General features: G+C 36.3%; 1 protein-coding gene across 13 annotated transcripts in view; it reads right to left on the reverse strand.

The window, feature by feature from the left end:
• ppfia4 (PTPRF interacting protein alpha 4) overlaps window positions 1-23,545 on the reverse strand; it is an 85,950-nt gene that overhangs the window by 17,201 nt on the left and 45,204 nt on the right. For 10 of the 13 annotated variants that reach the window (XM_026275800.1, XM_026275804.1, XM_026275797.1 and 7 more), the window contains exons 2-10: window positions 15,567-15,668; window positions 12,360-12,524; window positions 11,737-11,811; window positions 10,101-10,184; window positions 6,314-6,535; window positions 5,013-5,159; window positions 3,473-3,607; window positions 2,025-2,108; window positions 49-180 (exon numbers count right to left, since the gene is read on the reverse strand). In XM_026275800.1, coding sequence (XP_026131585.1) covers window positions 49-180; window positions 2,025-2,108; window positions 3,473-3,607; window positions 5,013-5,159; window positions 6,314-6,535; window positions 10,101-10,184; window positions 11,737-11,811; window positions 12,360-12,524; window positions 15,567-15,668 — 1,146 coding nt within the window. The remainder of the gene's footprint in view (window positions 1-48; window positions 181-2,024; window positions 2,109-3,472; window positions 3,608-5,012; window positions 5,160-6,313; window positions 6,536-10,100; window positions 10,185-11,736; window positions 11,812-12,359; window positions 12,525-15,566; window positions 15,669-23,545) is intronic. The other 3 variants (XM_026275799.1, XM_026275796.1, XM_026275794.1) reach the window with 1 other exon arrangement.

A 23,545-nucleotide genomic window follows, 5' to 3' on the forward strand; every position in this document is an offset into this window, starting at 1 on the left:
TCAAGTGGGTACAGTAGTATGTGCAGGTGGGTATTGTGCAATCTGTACCTTGTCCTCCAGCGCAGCCATGCGTTCCTTCAGGTGCAGCTGAAGCCGTTCATTGGACTCTGTGAGAAGCCGGTCCACAGTGTCAGACAGACGCTTGTTATGCTCCTCGTTCATCTTCTCCCTCTGCCGAGCCTAAAAAGAGTGACAGCGAGCAGAGAAGATAAAAGAAAAAAAAGAAAAAAAAGGGAAGTATGAAACAACATCCTTTATTTTAAGAGTACAACTAGACTGGAATTTGTTTATCTGATAGTCTACGTACTGTAGAACCAATAGAGGGCAGTATTACACCCTGAAGCATTCAATGTCTGATTTTTAAGTCAGGTTCATGATATTAAAACACACAGCTGATTTTGAGAGTTCACATTTTGCTTCAACATTTACAACTAATTTCTCACACATTTCTGAGGTTGTTTGGTGTGCATTTTGTGATAATCCCTCAAGAAAATGCATAATGACCGTCCTTGTAGCTGGATGTAGGGGTGATGAGTTTTAAACACAGTTGCGGTGGGATATGGGCACTCAGTTGCCTGGCAACAAAATCTTAATTTTCTTTTGGTGGCAACGGTCTTTAAAATGTAGTCAACACAGAGCATTGTGACTGTCCGGAAAGAACGGGTGCTCAAGCCCAGTCTGAGGTGTAAGTATCAAGGTTTAATTAAGGCTGAAGGAGGATAAGGACTCTCTTTGGCTGCTTTAAGTCATTACAACCATCAGCTCACACTCAGAAGGAAATTAACCATGCATGAATTATTCAAAATCCAAATATAGCAGCCAATTACAGCTCTGCTCTCACTGGGGGTGGGGAAGTTCAGCTGCAAGATGAGCGAAAAAATGTCCCATATTCTCAGAGCAGCAGCATGTGTGTGTGTGTGTGAGTGTGTTCGTACAGGAGTGCTAGCCTATCCATCTTTATTTGCCTCTGTTGTGTGTGCAAAAAACAGAAGAAGACACAAAGCAGCACAGGCTAATCAGAGCGGTCAGGCCACAGAGTCCCCACAGTGAGGTCGAACACACCGCCTGCAGGCCTACTCAAGACCTATTGTGCAACAGGTAACACTTCTTCCCTAACACACACACAGAAACACACATTTATTATCAAATTCAGACTGTATAATTTTAAAACATTTTATTTAAATCTAACCAAAACAACTACAGACTAACCTTGAAACCCAAATAAAAAAAAGAAAACCTTTTTTAAATAGAAGGACATTGTCATTAAATTATGGTTATACATGTCCATTGATTTCTATTCTACTGTAAAAAATGAAAAAAGTGTTTATTAAATATGATGTATTCAAATATATTTCATGTATAATTATATTATATTATATTATAATAAAAAAAAAACATTTAAAATCCATTAAGGTAACACAATATATAAATATATATTTTAATATTTGTTAATGTTAGTCAATAAAGGTCCATTAAATAATACATAAAAAATAATAATAATAATAATGTATTAGTAAATGTTGAAATTAATATATGTACATTTATATAACGTAGTTAACTAATGTTAACAGATGTAACTACTGTGAAGTGTGAGCGTGTGTAATACAAACTTCTAGGGACAATATGGCTAAACAAACATTATACTGCGCCAAATCATTTAACGTTTTACGTTTTCATTTTGATATTTACTTTTCCCTAACAGAAACCATCTGATGTGGGATATTTCAAGTTTCGTGTTGAAATTGTGGCCAAGCATATGAACTTTCTTACACACTCACAAAAAAAAAAAAGAAAAAAAAAGAAAAAAAAAAACACTGGTTATAGTGTTCATTCTTATGTGCACTTAAATCAAAGTCGCACTCTCTCTCTCTCACACACACACACACACACACACAGCGTAATGCACCAAAGCCACTCTCACACTCCCTCATTAATCATCTTTCCTCTATCCAACATTCACTCATTCAGTGACAAACCCAGCAACCCTTTTTCTTTTGGTGTCATGACCCCAACCCAGTCCTCACCCTGCCCAGCTCTTGGTTCTTCTCTTCCAGCTGGGCCTCCAGTTGGCGCAAACGCTCCTCGATGTTGCCATGTCTCTCCTCCGCCTACAGGAAACACTGACATTAGTATAAAGAGCAACAGCAGGACTAAACCCTTCACAGATTACACACTTCACATTTAACAAGAAAGAGATTTAGATTTAATTGCTTGCATTTTATCGGTCACAGAAACATGCTTGTCAAATCGGTTTTCAAAAACCATATTTAAAATGTAAATAAGGCTATGAGAAATCAAAATATTGTTTTTTTTTTAGTGCATGTTGTTGTATTATTAAGTTTCTCTTTAGCCCAGTGATGGCATATAAATAGGATCTGGAGAAAGTCTGGTTTAAGGTCAGCCATTGATCTGTGTTATTTGAAGTATGAGGTGTACGACAGGATGCCACTGACTGAGAATGACGAAAGATGTCTTTTTTTATTAACTACATTAGCGAGACTATAAACAAAACCCCACTGCCTCTGTGCCATTCTGACAAGACATTTGGCTGCCTCTGAAAAACACTGTCATCCACAATTCCAGCTGATGTTCAGCTGAAACGTGACTGCTACAGAGTGAGGATTATCTAAACTGGCAAGAGAAGGAGATGGAAGCCTGCAGAAGAGAAATATCAGCTCTACCTGTGGATGTCTGATGGCTGATGCAATGGAGTGCTTATTATATACAGTACAGCTGCATTTTTGTAGTCTTTTTTTTACACTTATAACAAGCGAAAGGACACAACTGATAGGAAAAGTGTTGAAACAGGATAAAAATAATGCCAGACTCAAACGTACATGAGCACCATAGCTCCATGTATCAGATAGCACGTTACCTTATACTAGGCCTCAGTTCTGCACTTTTTTTTTAATGCGATGCTAAACTGGTTTTGCTTCAAGATCTACATTTTACTTTGGAAATCAAGTGGAAACCCAACACTGAAAAGAGCCACCAAAATTGAAAACATCATTCTTAATTACAGTACCATGAACTCTATAGGTGCAAAATATTAAAAATCATTAACATGATATCAACAATAGCACAAATGTGATTTACCTATTGAGCAAATGTCAGTCTCCACTAAAACTAAATTTGTTCAACGACATTTTCATTATGTAATGTTATATGGGGTGTATTTATTATACCACACATACTTTGGTTAAACAGTGTTGGCATTTGCTTAATATGGCAATATTTTGCACATACCAGCAACCTAAAATCATGTCTCAGTGGGTTAAAAAGTCTTTTGAACAGCTTATGTTGTTCATCTCATATCTAATCCTGCTGTGTTATCTTTTCATGTGAGTTTCCGCCCTTCTTCACCTTATCACTTGTTTCATCACCATCTCAGAGGGCATTTTCTTGACAGAAAATAATCTTATGAACCGAGTCTCTCTACTGCTGTTGTCTGGAGAAGTGACTGAGTACTCGCCTTGGTGAGGGCGGCCACTCTCTGGGCCAGTTCAGCCTCCACCTCGGGCAGAGTCTCCGCCTTCCTCATAGTTTGCTGTAGCCGTTGTTCCGCCAATTCCAGTAATTCCTGGAGGTGTCGCACCTTCTCCTCGCTCTGATAAAAAGACATGTGCATGCAAACCGCACAGAAATAAGACACACAGAGGGTGTATGTTCACGTAGACGCCCCCATTTTAAAATAACACACAGACATTGTGATACAAAGGGAAGACTCACACAAGGTTACAAAACACACGTGAACGAAAACATACCATACATTTAAAAAAAAAGGAAGCACACATACAACACAAAATAAATAAGTGCACATAAAAACAAACCACCAGTGTACAAACACACAAAGTACATACACATGATAAAGTTTCAAAGTCAAAATCTTTATTGTATGCTACTGTTCAAAAGTTTGGGGTCGTTAAGATATTTCACCAAGTGCTCACCAAGGTTGCATTTGTTTGATCGTAATATTGTGAAATATTTTTACAAATGAAAACAACTGCTTTCTGTGTTAATGTATTTTAAAATGTAATTCATTTCTGTGAAGGCAAAGCTTAATTTTCTGCATCTGTTAATCCAGTCTGCAGCGTCACATGATCCTATAGAAATCATTTTAATATGCTGATTTGTTGCGCAAGAAATAGTTCTTACTATTAACAATATTGAAAACAGTTGTACTGCTTAATATTTTTCTGGAAACTGTTATAATATTTTTTTATATTGTTTCTCTGATGAACAGAAAGTTTAAAAGATCAGCATTTAATTGAAGTAGAAATTGTGTGTAACATTATGACTATTCTACTGACCCCAAACTTTTTTAAGGGTAGTGTACATCTATCACTGTAAAATCAATGTGATGTAATGCAGTTTATCTCATATGCTTAAACAGGTTCGCTGGACAATATATATATATATATATATATATATATATATATATATATATATATATATATATATATATATATTTTTTTTTTTTTTTTTTTAGGTCTGCCCAATTCTTCCTGGGCTCAATAAGTGGGCTAGGACCCAAGCAACGTTTCTGGTTGTCCCCCCGACGACATCCCTGCCTTGAGCGTAAAAGCACAAAACACATGCTGTCTACACAAGAGCAGATGTCTTGATTTATCCATATCTTTTGAGATATTTATACCCACTGCATTCAGAACAAACACTCTGTCAAAATTGGAACCAACAACAATGCAGTTGGGAATCCTCTTTCTTTCTCCAGCTGATGGATCTGGATATTAAAACATTTGGGCAGTACCTGCTTCCTCCCAGCATGCCTCTTCTCAGTGTGGATTCTGAAGGATTCCAGCATGAGTCTGCTGCTTTAGGGCTAATTAAACCCCCTCTGACTAACATGGGCCCTTCATACGCACGGGCACAGATGGAACATGACTCGCAGAACATCTCAACTGCATTATGGGACATCAACCAGCACAGACCTACAACGCTCATACTTGAAATGAACTTCAAATCAGCACAGGCCTGATTCAAGGTTGGCATACCTGTCGGTAAAGTGAGTCCTTGGTGGCCAGCTCGTTCTCTAGCTTGTCGTTCAGGTCATGGATTGAGGTGGTTTCTCTCTGGGCAGCCAGGTAACGCTTTTCTAATGTTGTAATTCGCTCCTCCATGTCCTCCTTCTGTGCCATCGCCTGTCAAACAGGCACATAGTAAGAGAAAACAAAAACCCTTGGGAAGTTTGAAAACCCTACAACAACTTATGGAAAAGTAATCTTAACAATGAAACTGATTAAAATAGAATTTGATCATAACACCACTACCACTGGACTGAGTTCACACAGTAGTTTTTTGGTTCTGTACCAGAGTACATTTGTGTCATCAAAGTGTCAACTGTTTATCATGCAGTGTTTATGCAGAAGTAGGCAAAATGAATGGATGCTTGCTCGCTTCACTTTAGTACTTTGGGTTTTGAAAACTAAGATTTATACATCTTATTGTTCCTATTGTGAATACTTCACCTGTGAATGTTTAATATATATATTTCAGAAAGTCATAACTCGAATGACAGACTTAAGCAATGTGCAGTGGTGTCCTGAAATGAGGAGGCAATGCCCTCTCTCTCTCACACACACACACACACACACAGACACACACACACACTTGTGACCCTGGACCACAAAACCAATCTTAAGTCACACAGGTATATTTGTAGCAATAGCCAATGATACGTTGTATAGGTAAAAATTATAGATTTTTCTTTTATGGCAAAAATCATTAGGATATTAAGTAAAGATCATGTTTCATGAAGATATTTTGTAAATTTTCATATCCTAAATAGATCAAAACTTCATTTTTGATTAGTAATATACATTGCTAAGAACTTAATTTAGACAACTTTAAAGGTGATTTTCTCAATATTTAGATTTTTTGGCACCCTCGATTCAAGATTTTCAAATAGTTGTATCTCGACCAAATATTGTCCTATCCTAACAAACCATACATCAATGGGAAGATTATTTATTCTCAATAAATAAAAAAAAGGTCCAGGGTCGCATATACATAATATACACATACACATATACATATACATGTAAATATACACAAGGCAGAATAACTAACAGTAGTTTGCAAAGTAAACTATTTTGGGGAGAACAGCTCCTTTAAATACCCTAAATCTTTAGACCTTGCCAAGGAATGAGTCATAATTGCATTATTTTCAACCTTCTGTTTCTCAGCAAAAATAAACTTGTTGAGAAAATGTCCTCACTGCCCGTTGTTCCCTGAGACAAGCCCTCATCGCTCTGTCCCCATTCTGTCCCTTTCCTCTCTCCCCAATCAATCTAACCTCGCGTATGTCCCTCTGGTGTTTGGTGCTCATCTCCTCGCTCTTCAGTAGGTCTTTGCGTGCAGTAGCCAGTTCTGTCTCAAGCTCAGACATGCGACTGGTCAGACTGCTGATCCGCTCTCTGTTTTGGCCCAGCTCCTTATTGGCCTTATCCAGGAGTTCCTGAAGCTCCAGACACCTGCTGGTGTCATCATGGACATCGATGGAGCCATTGGGAAGCCTCTGTCACAAACACAAAGATATGTTAGTGATGCAATGGAGACCTAGTCGGGAACTTTAAAACTTGTTTATCGGTCCCCTGATTTCTACTTAGGTTCCTAAATGAGATTCAGAATGCCAAAATAAACTTGTAAATAATTCTCAGAGAAGCAAAATATGCTGAGTCAGAGTCTGACGTACACAGTCAGCAAGTTAAACCGCTTGACGGCAATTATGGCCTCAGGAGTTCAGAGGTTCTCTTGCATGCATCATATTGTTACCGTGCATTTCATCCACCTACTTTACACAGCCGAGCAAAATAAAACCTCCACACTAGTGATTTTGCAGGCCTTGAAATTCAAGGCTGGAAACAAAAATACAACCTGGATTAGATGCATCTTTTCCTCCCAAACTGTCTGCTTTCTAAAAACTGAAACGTCCAGTTCAGGGCTGACAGGAGGATTCCATAGAGGCACATTTAATGAGGGCACATGGGGGTGCTTGACTCTACATCACTACTGTAAAGCTGACAAAAGGACTTTTACAGAGGCCTTTCTGAAATGTTTTTGGCCATATTTGTTTGTGGATGACAGTAATGCTGATTGGCACTGATGTGCTTCTCAGCATTAAACTGAATTACATGCTGTTAATTAAATAATTCTTCAGAGAGAGCTCAGAGATTCAGAAGCACAGCAGGCAGTCCGCCAAAGACAACTCGTTTATAATTTCTTGTCTCTCACATTTTATAACATTTACCCCTTATATTTACATTTGCAATTAGCTCAAAATATACTAATTTAATTAAGTGCCACTTAAATCCCCTTTTTCATTAAAATCATATAATAATTCTACTATTTAATTAGCAGGCTATCTTCAACTACAAACCAAATTTTATTAAATCAATTAGATTTCACTTACCTTTATCTATCTATCTATCTATCTATCTATCTATCTATCTATCTATCTATCTATCTATCTATCTATCTATCTATATATATATATATATCTATATATATCTATCTATCTATATATATATATATATATATATATATATATATATATATATATATATATATATATATATATATATATATATATATATATATATATATATAAACAGACTCAGACCTAACAACCAGACCTTTGTCCATCACTTTAATGATTATTTGTGCTTCAAGTGGCGGTAAAATGTTTCAAATGTCTTTATGGATTGATTTAATTGTTTTACCCAGCATTATCAAACAATTTTGCTTATGATAAAGATAAACTGAAAAAAAAGTAAAAGAGAATAATTAACATATTTAAAACCTTTGAATAAACCCTCTGTAAATCAGATTTATTTTCAAAATCATATTCTCACATAAATACATGTATGTATGTGTGTATTATGGACATATAAATTGCCAGATACTAGATCATACTTAGCAAGACCTAGGATGCCTTTATTTATTACACAATGTGTCAATTCAACCACCTTTTACCAGGGAATGCTATTAAATGCAAAACATAATTTGAAATGTGGTGGAAATTACACAGAAAAAAGTGCTTCATGTGAGTTTTACTCTATATAAAAAGTCCACATGGTGCAAAGTGCCCATTCTTCAAAATGTCCTCATATTCTATGATCTTTGACTTTCATAGCTTGATAAGAAATTTTGCAGAACCCTCTCAGTCACTCTACTGGGAGTCCGCAGAGAAACCCATGTCGGCCTTTAACAGGCTAAACTTTGTTTCAAGTATTTGATGAGCCATGAAGCACAGGGACTATCATCCATATTTCTATCCTCAAGGGAGGCTTGAGCCAGCTCTCCAGAGAGACACACAGTCTGGACCACGTCTGTCTGCCTCATCTTCTCTATATGATTCATTTTTACTAATCACACATGCAGTTTGAATTCAACTGTACATGTACATAAATGTAAGACACTTCTGTTAAAAACTTGCACATTTCACAAAAAAAGTATGTCTGGGTAAATCCTGCAAGCATTTTCATTATCTTCCCCTAAAGGTGTGATATTACAGAACGTAACCTTTCAGGTGCTAAAACAACATCCAGGAGAAACCCACCAAAACATGTTTTGCTCTTGTTCTATTAAAATACTATTGTAGAAATGATAATAGTAGCCACCAGAGTTATTCTTCCCTTACATTTTGAGAAAAAAATATAAATTCCTTCTGACTACTTATATATAATATCTGACAGTGATGATCTAAAATAAACTCAGAAAAGCCAGAACATGAATGGCATCTGGAAGAGCTCTACTAATAAATTGCACAAGTTGAGAAATTAAAGAGCTTCACATGCACATGTACGCGCACACACACACACCCACACGCGCACAGACTGCTGAAGAGACACTGAATCAGACAGGGTGAAGTATCAGACAGTCAGCAGGGCAATGTTCTTCCTCATTAGGAGCAGTTTTAGCTACCATCTCAGATTCAGTAACCTTTCAGAAAAATGCTGACACACACTACACTGACTGTCTGACAATCAACAATGAGCTCCTTAAAGAGCCAAGAAATCAAATTTGGTGTTTTATTATTTGGATTTTGTTAAGTATATCCTCATCTATATGCTACAGCACTCCTAAAAGATAACACAAATATGACATATCTTAGTAAATGTACAAATGCAATACCTTTAAATCCTGTCACAACCTCCTGTTTCAATAGGAAATACGTTAACATAAAAAGCAAAAGCGCGTTCAATAAGTCCATCTTATAGTCAGGATGGAATTGAAATGACAGCATATCTGATCAAAATTACAAGGTACATTTTTCACTCAAAATAAGCTCTATAACAAGCATTTAGAAAAGATAGAAACAGAACATAAAACAATATTTAATTCTGACTTTAAAGACTTTTATAATAAAACCACAATCTAATATCTGCTCCCAAACTAATTTTGTGTCCTAATGAGCAAATCGATATTGCTGCGTTGAAAAAAATCTCTGACTACAGAAAATCAATAAATTGCATTTCACATACATACATAAAAGATAAGGTGATATTTAAACAATGAACCACAGGATCAAAGACTGAGAGCAATTCACAATTCTCCTATTGACCAGACTCCTGATGGCTTGCTGACTGCTTAAAGTGAGTCACACCCAGAGACAGGAGACAATTTAGCAGCCTGTGTTGAAGGTTGAAGGGCAAAAGCACTTGGCGCATAATCAATGCAGTTTATTTCTCAGTAGCAAAGAAAATACCATCGGTGAGAGAGGTATTAGAGCAGGAGGGATCCCTTTTGGACCAGTGCCTCAGATATAAACTGATTCAAGGTGTAAGTAATGATAAAACCATACACTAAATTGTGATTTTCTAAGCCGATATGGCGAGGAATAGATAGTCCCCAGCTAGTTTGTGTAGTTGCAGCAGTAGCAGAGTTGCTGGGGACTATTTTCAGGAGCTGTGTAATATCACTCCGCCTGCTGCACCTATGATACAACAGCAAAGTTCCATGTTACGCCAGAATGAGAGTATAGTTCCCAGCTATATCGGCCTAGAAAACTGCAACTTTTCATTTCCCGTTAGTCTTAGTACACAATGTAACTAAGGCTAATCTCACTACAGTACATGTACCTTCCATGTTGGTTTAGAGCTGTCCATTCTTTCCACAGCTTCCCCATCCGCCTGTCCATCCTTTTTCTGTCTCAACATGACCACCTAGATAAACAAAAACACACCAAAGTCACTCTATAAAGTAACCTACAGTACCATACAACATTCGTGCAACATTAAATGTGGCATAGCACATGATTACTGTTCACGAAGCACAGCAGAGGCAATGATGCACTTAAATTTTTTTCCAATTGCACATTATGTAGATGTACATTTTGGGTGATAGTGGGCTTTAAGTGTTCCTTCTAATAGCATTTGAGCGCTGTTCCTGTCTTCTTAAGGCAGGCTAGGAGTCTTGTGGGAGATGAGATTATACGAACTACCCATTTTGAGGAATTAACTTATCATTGTGCTTAAAAGCTGCATGTTATTAAGGTATTAATGAAATACTGGTGGGCCATTTGCATTTGAATCCTTGCATATCAGACCCACTGAATGTGAAAATTGGAGAAAGACAATTATTTGCATGCCAGTATTTGGATGAAGGGATGTGATTTACATATTCGCAAGGCTCTCTTTTTTATACAGTAGATCGTTTGTATTAGAGCATTAGAGGAGGCTGACGAGACAACACTTCATAAGAATCCCTCAAAACCTTTTACTGTTTGAGTGCAACATTCAATACAGCTACGAAATATAGTGAAGAATCCGCAGCGTTACTGTCTCTTTATCTCCAGTAAGAGGACGATACAATCAGGTTTGGAAGGAAGGGAAGATTGTGTTTCAAGACTTTTATGACACACAATCCACCACAAGGACCAATTTGGTTCGAGTAATGCAACCAAATGCTATATCTCTGTTTAAGTATCTGAGCTGTGGGATAAATCATGCTGCTCACCTAAATGGTCCGATTGGAACACTTTATTCATTGCAGTGAACTGGATCATCCTAAATAGTGTAGCACCGGAGAGTCACATTCATTCTATGGAATCCCTTTTTTTTTTTTTTTTTTTGTATCACAATTGATGGGATCATTTTATTATTTATAATCTACTTTATAAACTACTTTGTTTGGCCTTCCAAAAGAGAACACAACTAGAAATCATGTTTATATCACGTTTATAATGGGCTTTATTTTTATGTCATGTCGCTCCGGTCGGACAGGGCATCAAAATATGTTAAGTGGCGTAACATTTAAAATATATTTATTTGTGTCCTGAAGATGAAAGAAAGTCTTTTGGATTTGGTACAACATAGGAGAGTAAATAATGAATTTTAATTTCTGGGTGAATTATCCCTTTAACATTTAACTTTATTGCCATATTGTAAACTTTAATTATATTTTGTAAACTGTTTGTGTTAAACATATATAATAATATTTTAAATTTGCCTGTTTGACTCTAAATCGTCATTTCAAATCTCTCTGGTTTTTGTTCCTGTGCAGTTCTGAAAGCATGCAAATCTAAAGCATGTCAAGTGCATTGGCTTAGCTTGAACTCTCAGCAGCATGTGAGTGATGGAAACAGGCAGTGTGCATTTCCTGCATGGGTTGACAGCGGGGGGCAGGTGCTCATTGGACAGATGTTAATGAGATCAGCAAATCCATACCAGTGTGCATGCATACCTAAACACACACACACACACAAAACTGCCATACCTCCTGAGTGGCGGCTGAAAGCTGTCCTTCTAATGTAGTCACCCTTTCTAGAGCCACCCGTAACCTTTCACGCACCTGTGCAAATTAAAACACAAAAATACTTTAATAGCCAAATGTACATGTGCAAACAAAACCCTGTCAGCATTCATTCCAATTCCGGTCATGTGATTAACCGGTAATGTTAAATAGTAACAACAAGTAGGGTTGCGAGATATATAAAAATAAAATCGATATTGCAGTATAGCTTACTGCAACTGTCAAATCACAATGGATGTGATTTCATTAAATGTACATTTGATATGTATAAATGAAATATGTCTTTTTTTGTTGATTATTATTTTATAATAAGAATTATTTTATAGTCATATTGAATTGGTCAAAAACAGTGAGAATGTAGAATCAAACTATGAACACAATTATTATTTTATTTTTTCTATGCAGATGCACTCTCCAACAAAATCATTTGAGTAATGATTCAACTATTTAAGTTATCTGGTGAAAATTCATGCATTTATCATATCACAATATATAATCACAGGAAAACAAAATATATATAATATTTTACAATATGATGAAGCCCAAATTACAAAACAAAATACAAAATAAATAAAAATTAACCTCACTTTTTCATCCAGAGCTTTATGATGCTCGAAGAGAGATTTCAGAGCCTTGAGCACCTCCACCTCACTGGAAACCCCAGACGGCGGAGGAGCCTGCCTCTTCACCACAGTCATCCTCAGCGAACGCTCGTGTCGTGACACCAGACACTCCAAGTGTTCCAAAAGAAGCTTAAGAACAGCAGAAACAAACAAGCAAATGTTAACATATCTATTGATTATCATTCTGGATAACATGATTTCAATTGTGCTTGTTTAGTTGTGATTAGTGCTACTGATTACTAGCTTTGCATAGTAACATGGAATGGCCCAGTACATTTTTAGAATCACTCAAGAGTCAACCTTGGGTGCTTTACAGTGGAAAAGCATGTTGTAAGCGAAACAAACTGGCACTTCCACAATAGGGCTGCTCACATACCGTAAAAGCCAAAATTCTTGCAAATCCCCCTGAAGGTTGTCAAGTGTGGCCTAGGGGCTGAGAGAATCTACAAGCGAATCAACATCTTTTGCGATGTTCATGACAATGCGGCAGCATGAATCTAGCAATGGAGATATGCACACTTTCATTTCTCACCCGCAGCATCTCAGCTGTGTGAACATCCACTCCATTCACACAATCTTGCAGCATCGGCCTTGCCAGAAACATAAAGACTGCTGATGCGGCACAATGTATGGCGATGCATTTACATAAACATTTACCCAAAGACTAATTTTCGTGAGAACTACTTGCTGACTATTAAAAAATGAGTAGTCTTTTCCTAGAACACACTTTACCACTCAAAAGTAGGGGTTTGGTTAATTAATTTTTATTTTTATGCATTTGAAAGTCTCTTATGCTCACTCAGGCTGCATTTATAAAAATAATAATAATAATAATAATGAAAAAAGGTCATTTTATGGAATATAATTACAATTTAAAACAACGGTTTTCTATTTAGTTTCTATTTATTTTCAAATGTAATTTATTCCTGTGTTGGCAAAGCTGAATTTTCAGCAGCCGTGGCATCATATGCTCAGGATTCATTGATGAATAGAAAATTCAGAAGAACAGCATTCGTTTGAAATAGAAATATTTAGCAACATTAAAAATGTTAATTTTAAGGGAAAGGTCAACCAAAAATGAAAATTCTGCTCACCCTCCTGTCGTTCCATACCCTTAAGACACAAATCTGAGAGCATTCTGACTCTCCATAAACAGGAATGCAACTGTCACATTCAAGGTCCAGAAAGGTAGTAAGGTAGGGCTCCAGACTAACTATTTTTACTAAGAGCACTGTAGCACTGTAGCCCCTGACTGAACAGTTTTAGGAGCACAAGCCGAAAATTAAGGGGCACACCTTAATTCAGTCTGCAATGCATTCGTTCACATGTTCTCCCCATTTTAACTGTATTACTGACAAATGGTTTGATAATAAATATACTTAACTCAGAGAAATTACAATATTCAAAATTATTTTAATTTCAGAGGGAATTAAAATTGCTATTGTCTTGCATTAAGAAGTGCAGTTACTAATGATATTAAATGTTAATTTCTTGTTTATGTCATTTTTATACAGATTTGACTGTAAAGCACTAAGCTAGAGTTGGGAAGCTTACAGAATGTATTTTATTAGCAACAGTAACATGTGCAAAATCTAATTTTTATGTAGAAATGGTATATATTGTGCTCTTAATAAATGTACCATTATCCTTCTATAGTCTTATATGAAACTGACAAACAACTTAACAGATACTTACAAAATATCAATGAAAAAGTATAAATTAATGACTAATAAGCCTATAAGTGCTCATCTGCTGCCATCTACAGGTTATAATGATGATTTGATGTATTTTATAATTTTACAGAAGTAAAATTACTATGTTCACCACAGTATATTTTGGTCATCCCATTGAAAATAAAATTCAAATTTAGGAGCTTTAAAGTGCTGGAAACAGTTGTGTGAAATGCTTGTCAGTTATTAAAAATTGCTCGATTTGCGCTCTCAAAAGGCTGTACAAACCTGAAATTAATAATGTAATACCATTTGACTATATCTGCCACAACACCATGGTTTCAGTTAGCGTAACTGCTTCTGGTTTTCTACATCAGTGCCGTTTAATCTGTTTATAACAGAAAATTCTGTGTAGAATCTGAATGCTTCTTAGTAGATCTCACAGCAATCTTCACTCATTCTGCGACAAATTCAGATGCTTTCAATTCAAATTAAAATGTTTGCCATTTGATGTTTCTCATATGCAACAGATATGGCAACACGAGTTGAAGAACGCGGTGGTTGCGCTAGTGTGACCGCTCACAAAATTTACTCATACCAGCAAAAAAAAAGTCTGGAGCTCTGTAGTGAGGATATCAATAAAATAGTCTGTGATATCAGTGGTTCGAACGATCCACCGTAAGTGCTTCAGTGTTTGACAGCCAGCGGAAGTGAGAGTAAAGTGTTTATTACGTTTGAAATATGAATATTTTTCTTACAAAAACACACGGATTCGCTGCATGGGGACTTTATTCATCCCCCGGAGCCATCTGCGGCACTTTTTTTATGAATAAGCAAACTTTATTTGACGACTTTTGGACTGTTCAACTGCAACATTCGCCGACTGTGATGATAGAGCTTGGAATAGCCAGGACAATTTTTAATAGACCTTCGACTGGATTCGTCTTAAAGAAGAAAGTCATATACACCTAGGATGCTTCGAGGGTAAGTAAAACACAGTCTAATTTTCATATTTGGGTAAACTAGCCCTTTAATTTTATGCCGCTGCGAGAACACTTTCTGTGTAAAGAAAATAAAAATAATGACTTCACTCAACAATTTCTTCTCTTCCGTGTCTTCGACATTCACAAGAGTCACATGGACTATTTCAACAATGTCTTTACTAATGTACCTTTCAGGGCCTTGAACATGGATGTTCCATTGCTATCTACAGAAGATCAGAAAGCTTCTTCTGAGTTCCAAAGATGAAAGAAGGTCCGGAACATATGGGTGAGAAATCAATGACAGAACTTTGCTAAATGTCCCAAAACTGACCTACAACTTTTGAACAGTAGTGGACATAATCCTAACTAAAGCTGATTTATGCTAATGATAATATTTTCTGTTAAGAATTTTAAATATTCACTTTTAGCAATCAAAATAATGGGAAAAAAACAGCTGTCTTGACTGTACTGATTTTATTGAGATGTCCTGTCACTTTAACACACAAACACATACTCACCCTGGTATTATTCCTCTCTGCTTTAAGCTCAGATATCTCCTCCTCTTTTTCTAGAAGCTGCTCTCGACACAAATTCAGCTCCTTAGTCAGGGTAGCAAACTCCTGAGAGAAGAGAAAAGAAAGGAGATGAATTCATTTATTTGACATAATAATAATGATGCACATTAATATGGTATGGTTACGGCAAACTAACACACAACACTCTTAATGTGGTTTGACAAGTTTATTTTTATTCAGAACTATTCAAGTCTATACGAATCTGCTCACATAATGAGAATAACTCATCCATTCTGTATGTTATTTTTTCTGATTCATCTTTACAAGTCTCTCTCCCCCTAAATGGTCCAAGAGACAACAATAATGAAGAGTCACTGCCCATAGAGTGTCAGAGGTACTAAAGCTTCACAATCCTGTTCCCACAATTTCTGGTCTTTTGTTGACCAGGACACACATTTTGAACACAGGACCACACAGATGGATATTGTTCATTTTCAGATTCATACAGTATACGCCTCGGTCAGCCAGCACAAACACCAAGAAAACAGAACAGAAAATCTGCCATCTTTTACTCACCCAAGTTTCTTTCTTCTCTTAACAAAAATATTTTTTGAAAAATGTTGGTGACCAAAAAAGTTGACAGAAGCCATTGTTTTTAATTTTTATTTTTTCAACCCTCATTCTCCAAAAAAACATATTTTGTACTCAACAGAAGAAAAAAAAAACTGATACAGGTCTGAAACAACTTGATTGATGACAATTTTTTTTTTGAGTCAACTATACCTTTAATAAAAACCTTGTAACTAGCCTTAGACTTCAAATCAATGACATGAAGCTATTACGGAACATCAGCCACTTTACGCATTACATCCAACTAATATTAACAATGTGTATTTCTCTAGCAGCATGAAGGGAGAGACACTCTGATTTCGGTGTTCTGCCTCTCAGTCCCGCTGGCATCCGGGCTGCAGTCTTGCGTGGCTCAATTGCTCTGTTCTCTGAAGTGCCCCGGCCGGGCCTCTGGCACTAGTCCCAGTTAACCCAGCTGTTCATCAGTCTTTTGGGAAACTTTCAGGGCACTGTTGAAGCATGTTAACACCCCCTCCTGTTTCAGCATACATGCATTCATATGCTCTTTAATTCAAGTGCACAAAATACTAGGGGCTGAAAAAAAAAAGATTTTCCACAGATGGTGAAATGGACAGAAGAACTGTCGTCTATGCAGCAGCAACGGGGGGATATGAAATACTTTTGCGATGGTGGAGTATTAACAATCTGAGGATGCATGTGGGTGTGTTTTAAATCTTATAATGTATTAAATAAAATACCTTAGCTCTGAAAATAAATCACAAGGATTTACGACCCAGGATCACATGTATTCTACACATGTGATAAATGTATTCTTAAAGGGATAGTTCATGCAAAAATTTAAATTCTGTCATCATTCACCCCACTGACTTTCATTATGTGGACAAAAACACAGAAAACATTCAAATTACTTGGGGAAAAAAAACTTACAGGTTTTGAATGACATTAGGATGAGAAGATGATAACAAAAATCATCATCATTGTCTTTAATAGAATGTCACACCTTCCATAAGGAAGCCTCACTTCTTTAACCTGTCTTAATGACTCTTGATTTTTGATGACCACACTAACACTATTACACGCTATTGGGTCAGTTATGATTCCCATGCTAAATGAAAACCTTCGAGGTCACACATTGTGTTAGTGTGCTGTTTTTCTGCTTTTTGAATAATGCTGCTTGACTGAAACGTAGAGGCAGAAAGGACCGGGAGGGGGAAGAGGAAAAGGAAAATGGGTCAGTGCGTTCATTTGATTTTTTTCACAGGAGTGGAGGAATAGGCACAAAGCAAGTTCAAATCCACAAACAGATGTTGAATCCTTCCACCTCTTTTGAAACATGTTTCTAATATAGCAGAACATGGCTGAGAAAAGACTTAAAACTAAAACTAAAAACTTGTATACTTGTGTTGAATAAAAAAAAAAAGCAATTCTATTTCAATCTGCCATGGCTCTTCAATAAATGCTTGAGAATATACAAAAAGGAATTGAAAACATGTATTTGGTGTTTGTCATCAGAGATTGCTGTTTCAGTGCTTAATTCAAAGGTAAATTGTGCCTTAACTCTAGAAGTAACACAAGAGGATTTTCTGTGCTGGGGTTTTGCATTTGAAACCCAGGATTATATTTGTATTGTGACTTGAGAGCGTGAAAAGCTGAAATCCTCCCAGTTAGTATTTGACTTACTTTCTCATCTAGAACTTTTGGCTTGGTATAAAATGTGGTTGCAACAAACTTTTCAGCTCAGCCCAACAAATCTTTGCAAGAATGCCATTTTAAACTACAATGTGGCACAGATAGATAGGAAATCAGAGTTTGGGTACTTTAAGTGGTTCTTAATTCGTTACATTTATGATATCAGGTAATAAACACTTATATATGATACTACTATTAATCCACAAACGTTCATACTGTGTAAATGTGGGATTAAATAACAAATAAATAAACAACAGTAACATTCTACACCTATTCTGCCTAAGGATTATATTTAATGCTGTTACTAAATTATTAGTGCTATTAAAGATGAACTTTAAATAAGTGTTAAAAAATGAAATGAAATGCCTGTTGAACAACGCGGTGTACACGCCAGTGCCACTGCACACAGAATTTAATCACACATGCAGAAAAAATTATTGACGTCTGGAATCCTGAATGCTTTTCTGTATGTTTTTGTCTCATGAGAACACTATTTCTAGCAATCAGCATTGGGGAAAGTTACTTTTAAAAGTAATTACAATATTGTAATTACTACAATATTTTACAATACATAAAAAAAGTAACTAATTAAGTTACTTTTGCATTACTTTCGAGTTACTTTTTAAATATGAGCAGGGCTTGATTAAAAACTTGATTGTTTTTAATATAAAAAGTTATATTTATAGCAAATATAAAAGCCCCTTCACACTAAAGTGTAATGAATAAACCTCAGGCTGATGGAAAAGTAAATTCACATCTGTACAGTAGCACACAGAAGAGGAAGGTTCAACTCCTCAACAGTTATTAAAAAAAAGAAGCACAATTGTTAGTTTATCTAAAGTCATTTTTGCTTATTAATATGGTTGAACTGGATCACCAAAGGACAGTAGCAAAGACATACATTATTAATATGGGATTAGATACATTTGTGTTATTTAACATATTTAATTATTGCAGGTTTGCGTCATATTCTGAGTTTGCATTTCACGGTTTTAATTCATTTTGATACCAAATCTGTTTTGATTAATTCACATTTACATTTAGTCTACAACTACATCATGTTCACACAGTGCACACAACGCCTCTGTACTTCCGATAAATGGGAAAACAAAGTAACTGGTTTTACTTTTTAGAAAAATAACTCCGATATTTTCTTGTAAATCTATTAGTTTTGAATTTGAATTGGCAAAAAAATATGAATTCAAATCAAGACTAACACACTATGGGGTTTCTAAAATGTCAAACAACCGGCAAAATGTGAGGTACTGATAAAAGAAAGAAAAATCCACAAAGTGTTGGCCAGCAGTGTGACCTTGTGAGGAGGATGTCGGCTGTCGGCAGGTGAGCAGCGTTGAGCTCAGACAGCTCTAGGGATTTCTCTGTGTTTGGTTGGTAAAAGTCTAGGGATTAAGGAATGGAAGGAATATTGCCAAATACAGCAGCGTTTCTGAGCGCAGGATTAAGTCATACCGCAGTCTGTATTACTACAAGCACCAACAGACAACACTCAAACACATATTATAGAGACTATTCAATATGCCACAAATGATTTCCATAGTATACTACAGAATTAACAGTATAAAATGTAAAGTGAAAAAAAAAGTAAAGTGAAAAAAGTCAAGTAAAAGTGAGTAAAAAAAAAAAAAAAAGTGACGTGACATTCAGCCAAGTATGGTGACCCATACTCAGAATTCGTGCTCTGCATTTAACCCATCCAAAGTGCACACACACACAGCAGTGAACACACACACACACAGACCGTGAACACACACCCGGAGCAGTGGGCAGCCATTTATGCTGCAGTTGGGGGTTTGGTGCCTTGCTCAAGGGCACCTCAGTCGTGGTATTGCCGGGCCGAGACTCAAACCCTCATACGTGTTTAGAAACTGTTGCATGATTTGACACCTAACAAAATTAGTAGATAAGTGATTTATGCTTCTTAAATAAGTCATATGACAGTGGAGCACATGCATAACTGAAATATTAAAGACTTGGCATGCAAAATATACTGTAATATTAACAACAAAAATCCAGTACTTAGTGTTGTCTGCAAACTTCACCATGATCTCTATAAACACTCCACAGATGCTCATCCTGACCTGCCACAAACAGCTTTAAACTATTTCTCTACCTCCTCCAGTCATGCTTACGGTAAGCTGATTTCTCAATAGTCTGCCCCAAATCCATAACAATGCTGTTGTCTTACAGTATATTAAATGGGTTTTGAATGAAGAAATCAAGGACTGAGAAGAAAGGCCTCACAACTAACAGCAAACATCTGTTCGTCTTTAGCCTCTCTCTGTTGCCGACTGAGACAGATCAGTCAAGCCTTCTTGTTTACTGAGCACATTTACATGAGCAACAAAAAGCTAATCACTTACAAAAATCAGCTCATTATAACAACCTCATTTTATTTGATTTTATTTACATAGAAATAAACTGAGCCAACAATGCGAGATTGCTCCAGTCTTGATGTCAAAATCAAATGTCAGCATATGTAATAAGGCTAAATGCAAAGCTAAAGCAGGAAAATGAGCAACAAATGTGTCCACTGGGTTTTTAGTACATTATTAATGATCTTTCTACAATAAAATAATATAATGTTGGGTTAACCATAACCAATGTAAAATGTAAATTTAAACATGTGTAAATGCAATTAATAAATAAATAAATAAAGTAAATATGATAATTTAATATAATTAAATTAATATGTTAAATTAATACGTTAAACTGGAATCAAGAACGTCACAACCTGCATCACATAATTAAATTAAATGTCAATATATGAAGTGTTTCAAACTAAATAGTATCACAATGCAATTTTGTCTCCAATTATAAATTTAGTTTACATAACTAGTCCACAGGTCAACTGACCTATTAATATTAAGAAAACGTTTTCTTATATCTAGCAAATAACTTGGAAATCATCATGATTTCTTTTAATAAAGAAAATAATTCAACATCTAACAGCAGTCTAACTGAATAAGTGAATATGTCTGGAGATGTGAGGGAAGATTGCTATTAGCTTTAATTAATCTTCTCAGACTATCAGTGAGATTGCTATCTGGCACAATGCACAGACGGTCAGCTCATACTAGCAATCTACTCCATCTTCATTTTGCTCAGTGGGCGTCAACTTCAATTAGCTTGTTTACATACTGGAAAGCCTGTGAAATATGATAAATCATTCTGTAATAGCACAGGTGTCTAAAACACATGGTCTATCCATTCAGTGTAGGCCTTGTTGGAAACGGGTGTAATTAAACAGGGCGATATAGCTTGATTGCTGTATCTGAATCAACTGAATCAGTTCACTAAAACAGATTAAACTGATTCATGGAAATCAATAAAATTTCCCAAATAAAGCACCACTTTAATAACTTAAGTTTAAATCAAAGGCACTACTGAGGCATCTTCACAATTAAAATGAGTCATCAATGACATACAAATTATTGCAATACTCTTAATTTTGCCTAATTTCATTATAATTACTTTGAATATATTTTGGATATATTGTTTTAAACATCTTGTTGGTCCAGTGGGCATTCTATAGAACAAAAAGCAGACTGAATCTGTTGGCTCGGTGTTGACGGGTTAGTAAGGTCTGATGTTGGTTTATTTCATACCACAGCTGCTGTCTTTGGCTCATCTTCCCCTTGGCCCAGTGCAAAGAGGGAATTGTTGGAAAATACGCAGAACCTTGTGCTTATTAGCCGCTGATGGATTGATTCCTCTAAAACACAGCATCTCCATGGGATCAGACTGGATTAGAGCCATGCACTCCAGGGCTGGAATCGGACAGAGCACAGAGAAAGGCATGCAAGGTTTGGACAGAAGTGGCCTAAACGCTGGCAGGATGCCTCTGGGCACTGGAACAGGTGAAGTAAAGCCGAAGGGCTAGACTTTTAGAATGGCATTTAATGAGCTCATCTTAGTCCCAATTAATTCTCAATGACACTGCAGTGGGTCCATACTCGTATGGCATATATTTCAGATGATCAAGACCCTTTAAAAATAATTCATTTTCAGACATCCTGCAAATTCATTATTGACTTCACCATCATTTCCTAAAGGGATTTTATTCTCAGCCTTTATAAAATCCAACTAAATCACAAAAATGACTAGTTTTTGCCAAAGTTTCATGGAAAGTAAACTCATGCCAGCTCAGTCATGACATGGCGCAAATATGAAATGTGAAAAGAAAAGGCGTGAGTAAAGGCAGAGCAGTTAATGCTCAATCGACTGCTGGCAGCACAGATGGTTTCACTGACAAACTGATGTGAAAATGACACCAGTCACTCATCACTGCAGTATATAAAGTAAAACATGCAAAATACGCACAGGAAATGTCACTTTCCTCCTTGATCAGTGAAATGTGGGCTAATGATAACCCTGACCTGACGCAAAGACTTCTGTTCAGGTCAGGGTCACAGAAAAGTTATTAATCACTGGCAACAGGGAGTCCTCTGGGTGAAAATATGAAGTAGCATCAAACCTGAAACTGCAGGAAAACTACAAAATGTCACCAAAGGACTGAATAATTTCAAGTGATTACACAGTGATTATAGTTAACCATAAAAAAAATAAATAAAAAAAAATTAGCTTGGGTTATGCATATAACAATGGTTCCCCAAGAGGGAACGAGATGCAGCACCGCCCAGGGGACTAGGGTTGGGAATCATTTTTTTTTTTTTTTTTTGAATTTTCCCTAACAGTTCCGGTTCCATTAAAATCATTAAACAACTAAAAAAAAAATAGTTGTAAGGAAAAATGCACAATACTCAACTACTCAATGCTCAATACGGTTTATTACTTACTGTCAACTTAATTTAAAGTTTGTTGTTTTTTAAACTATTACATTTTGCGTTTCAAGCAGGAATAAGCTGGTTGGCCAAGTAGTCCCGTGAGGGCTAAAGCACTTGTTTATTTCCCGAAATTAAAGAAATACAAACTGTTATACTTATAACAATGTAAACACACTCCATAAAGCCCCTATTTTACAAATAATAATGCAGTCAGATGCAATATGCAATTGCAACCCTTATACTTACATAACAATAGCACTCTACTCATTTAGTGATCCAAGTTGAACTATGTAGTATGTAGGCAATATAGGACAAATATAATGTAATTTAACTATGTCCTAAAGGTCTCATGAAGGGTTGAAGACCAGAATAACAATACATTCTAGGTAGCCTTCCTGAAGAGCTGCTATGAGCGTGTTTCACTGAGTGTGTGCTCTTTGCAGAGACAAACGCAAAAGTAGAATATGCTCGAGCGCTAAAATCCAAACATGCGAATCTCACGATCCGAGTCTTCGCTGTGCCTCAGCAGATTGTGTGTGTCCTCAAGTATCATAAACTTCGGGCACAGAGGCACACACTTTCCACAGCGCTCACCTGCCTTGGTCTCTCACACGCACTTCAAACAGAAGTGTGCCTGAAGACAACAAAAGCTGGTGACGTATTCAGCAGGTGCCCTTTTATTTCCCCCCTAGGGAACCATAAATTTTATACTAGCAGTATATTTAAATAAATAAATAAAAATTACTTTTCGCATGCAAGTTACCTGGAATAGTATTTTATTGATTTTTTAAGGGTTAAATGCCTCTAATTCTCTGTAACTTGTGCAAACGAATGCACGGCTTTACATGTCTGAAACGTGTATAGACCATAACAACACCACATATCTAACATGCTTGT

Source organism: Carassius auratus, chromosome 11, assembly GCF_003368295.1.
Source record: "Carassius auratus strain Wakin chromosome 11, ASM336829v1, whole genome shotgun sequence".
Lineage (NCBI taxonomy): Eukaryota > Metazoa > Chordata > Actinopteri > Cypriniformes > Cyprinidae > Carassius > Carassius auratus.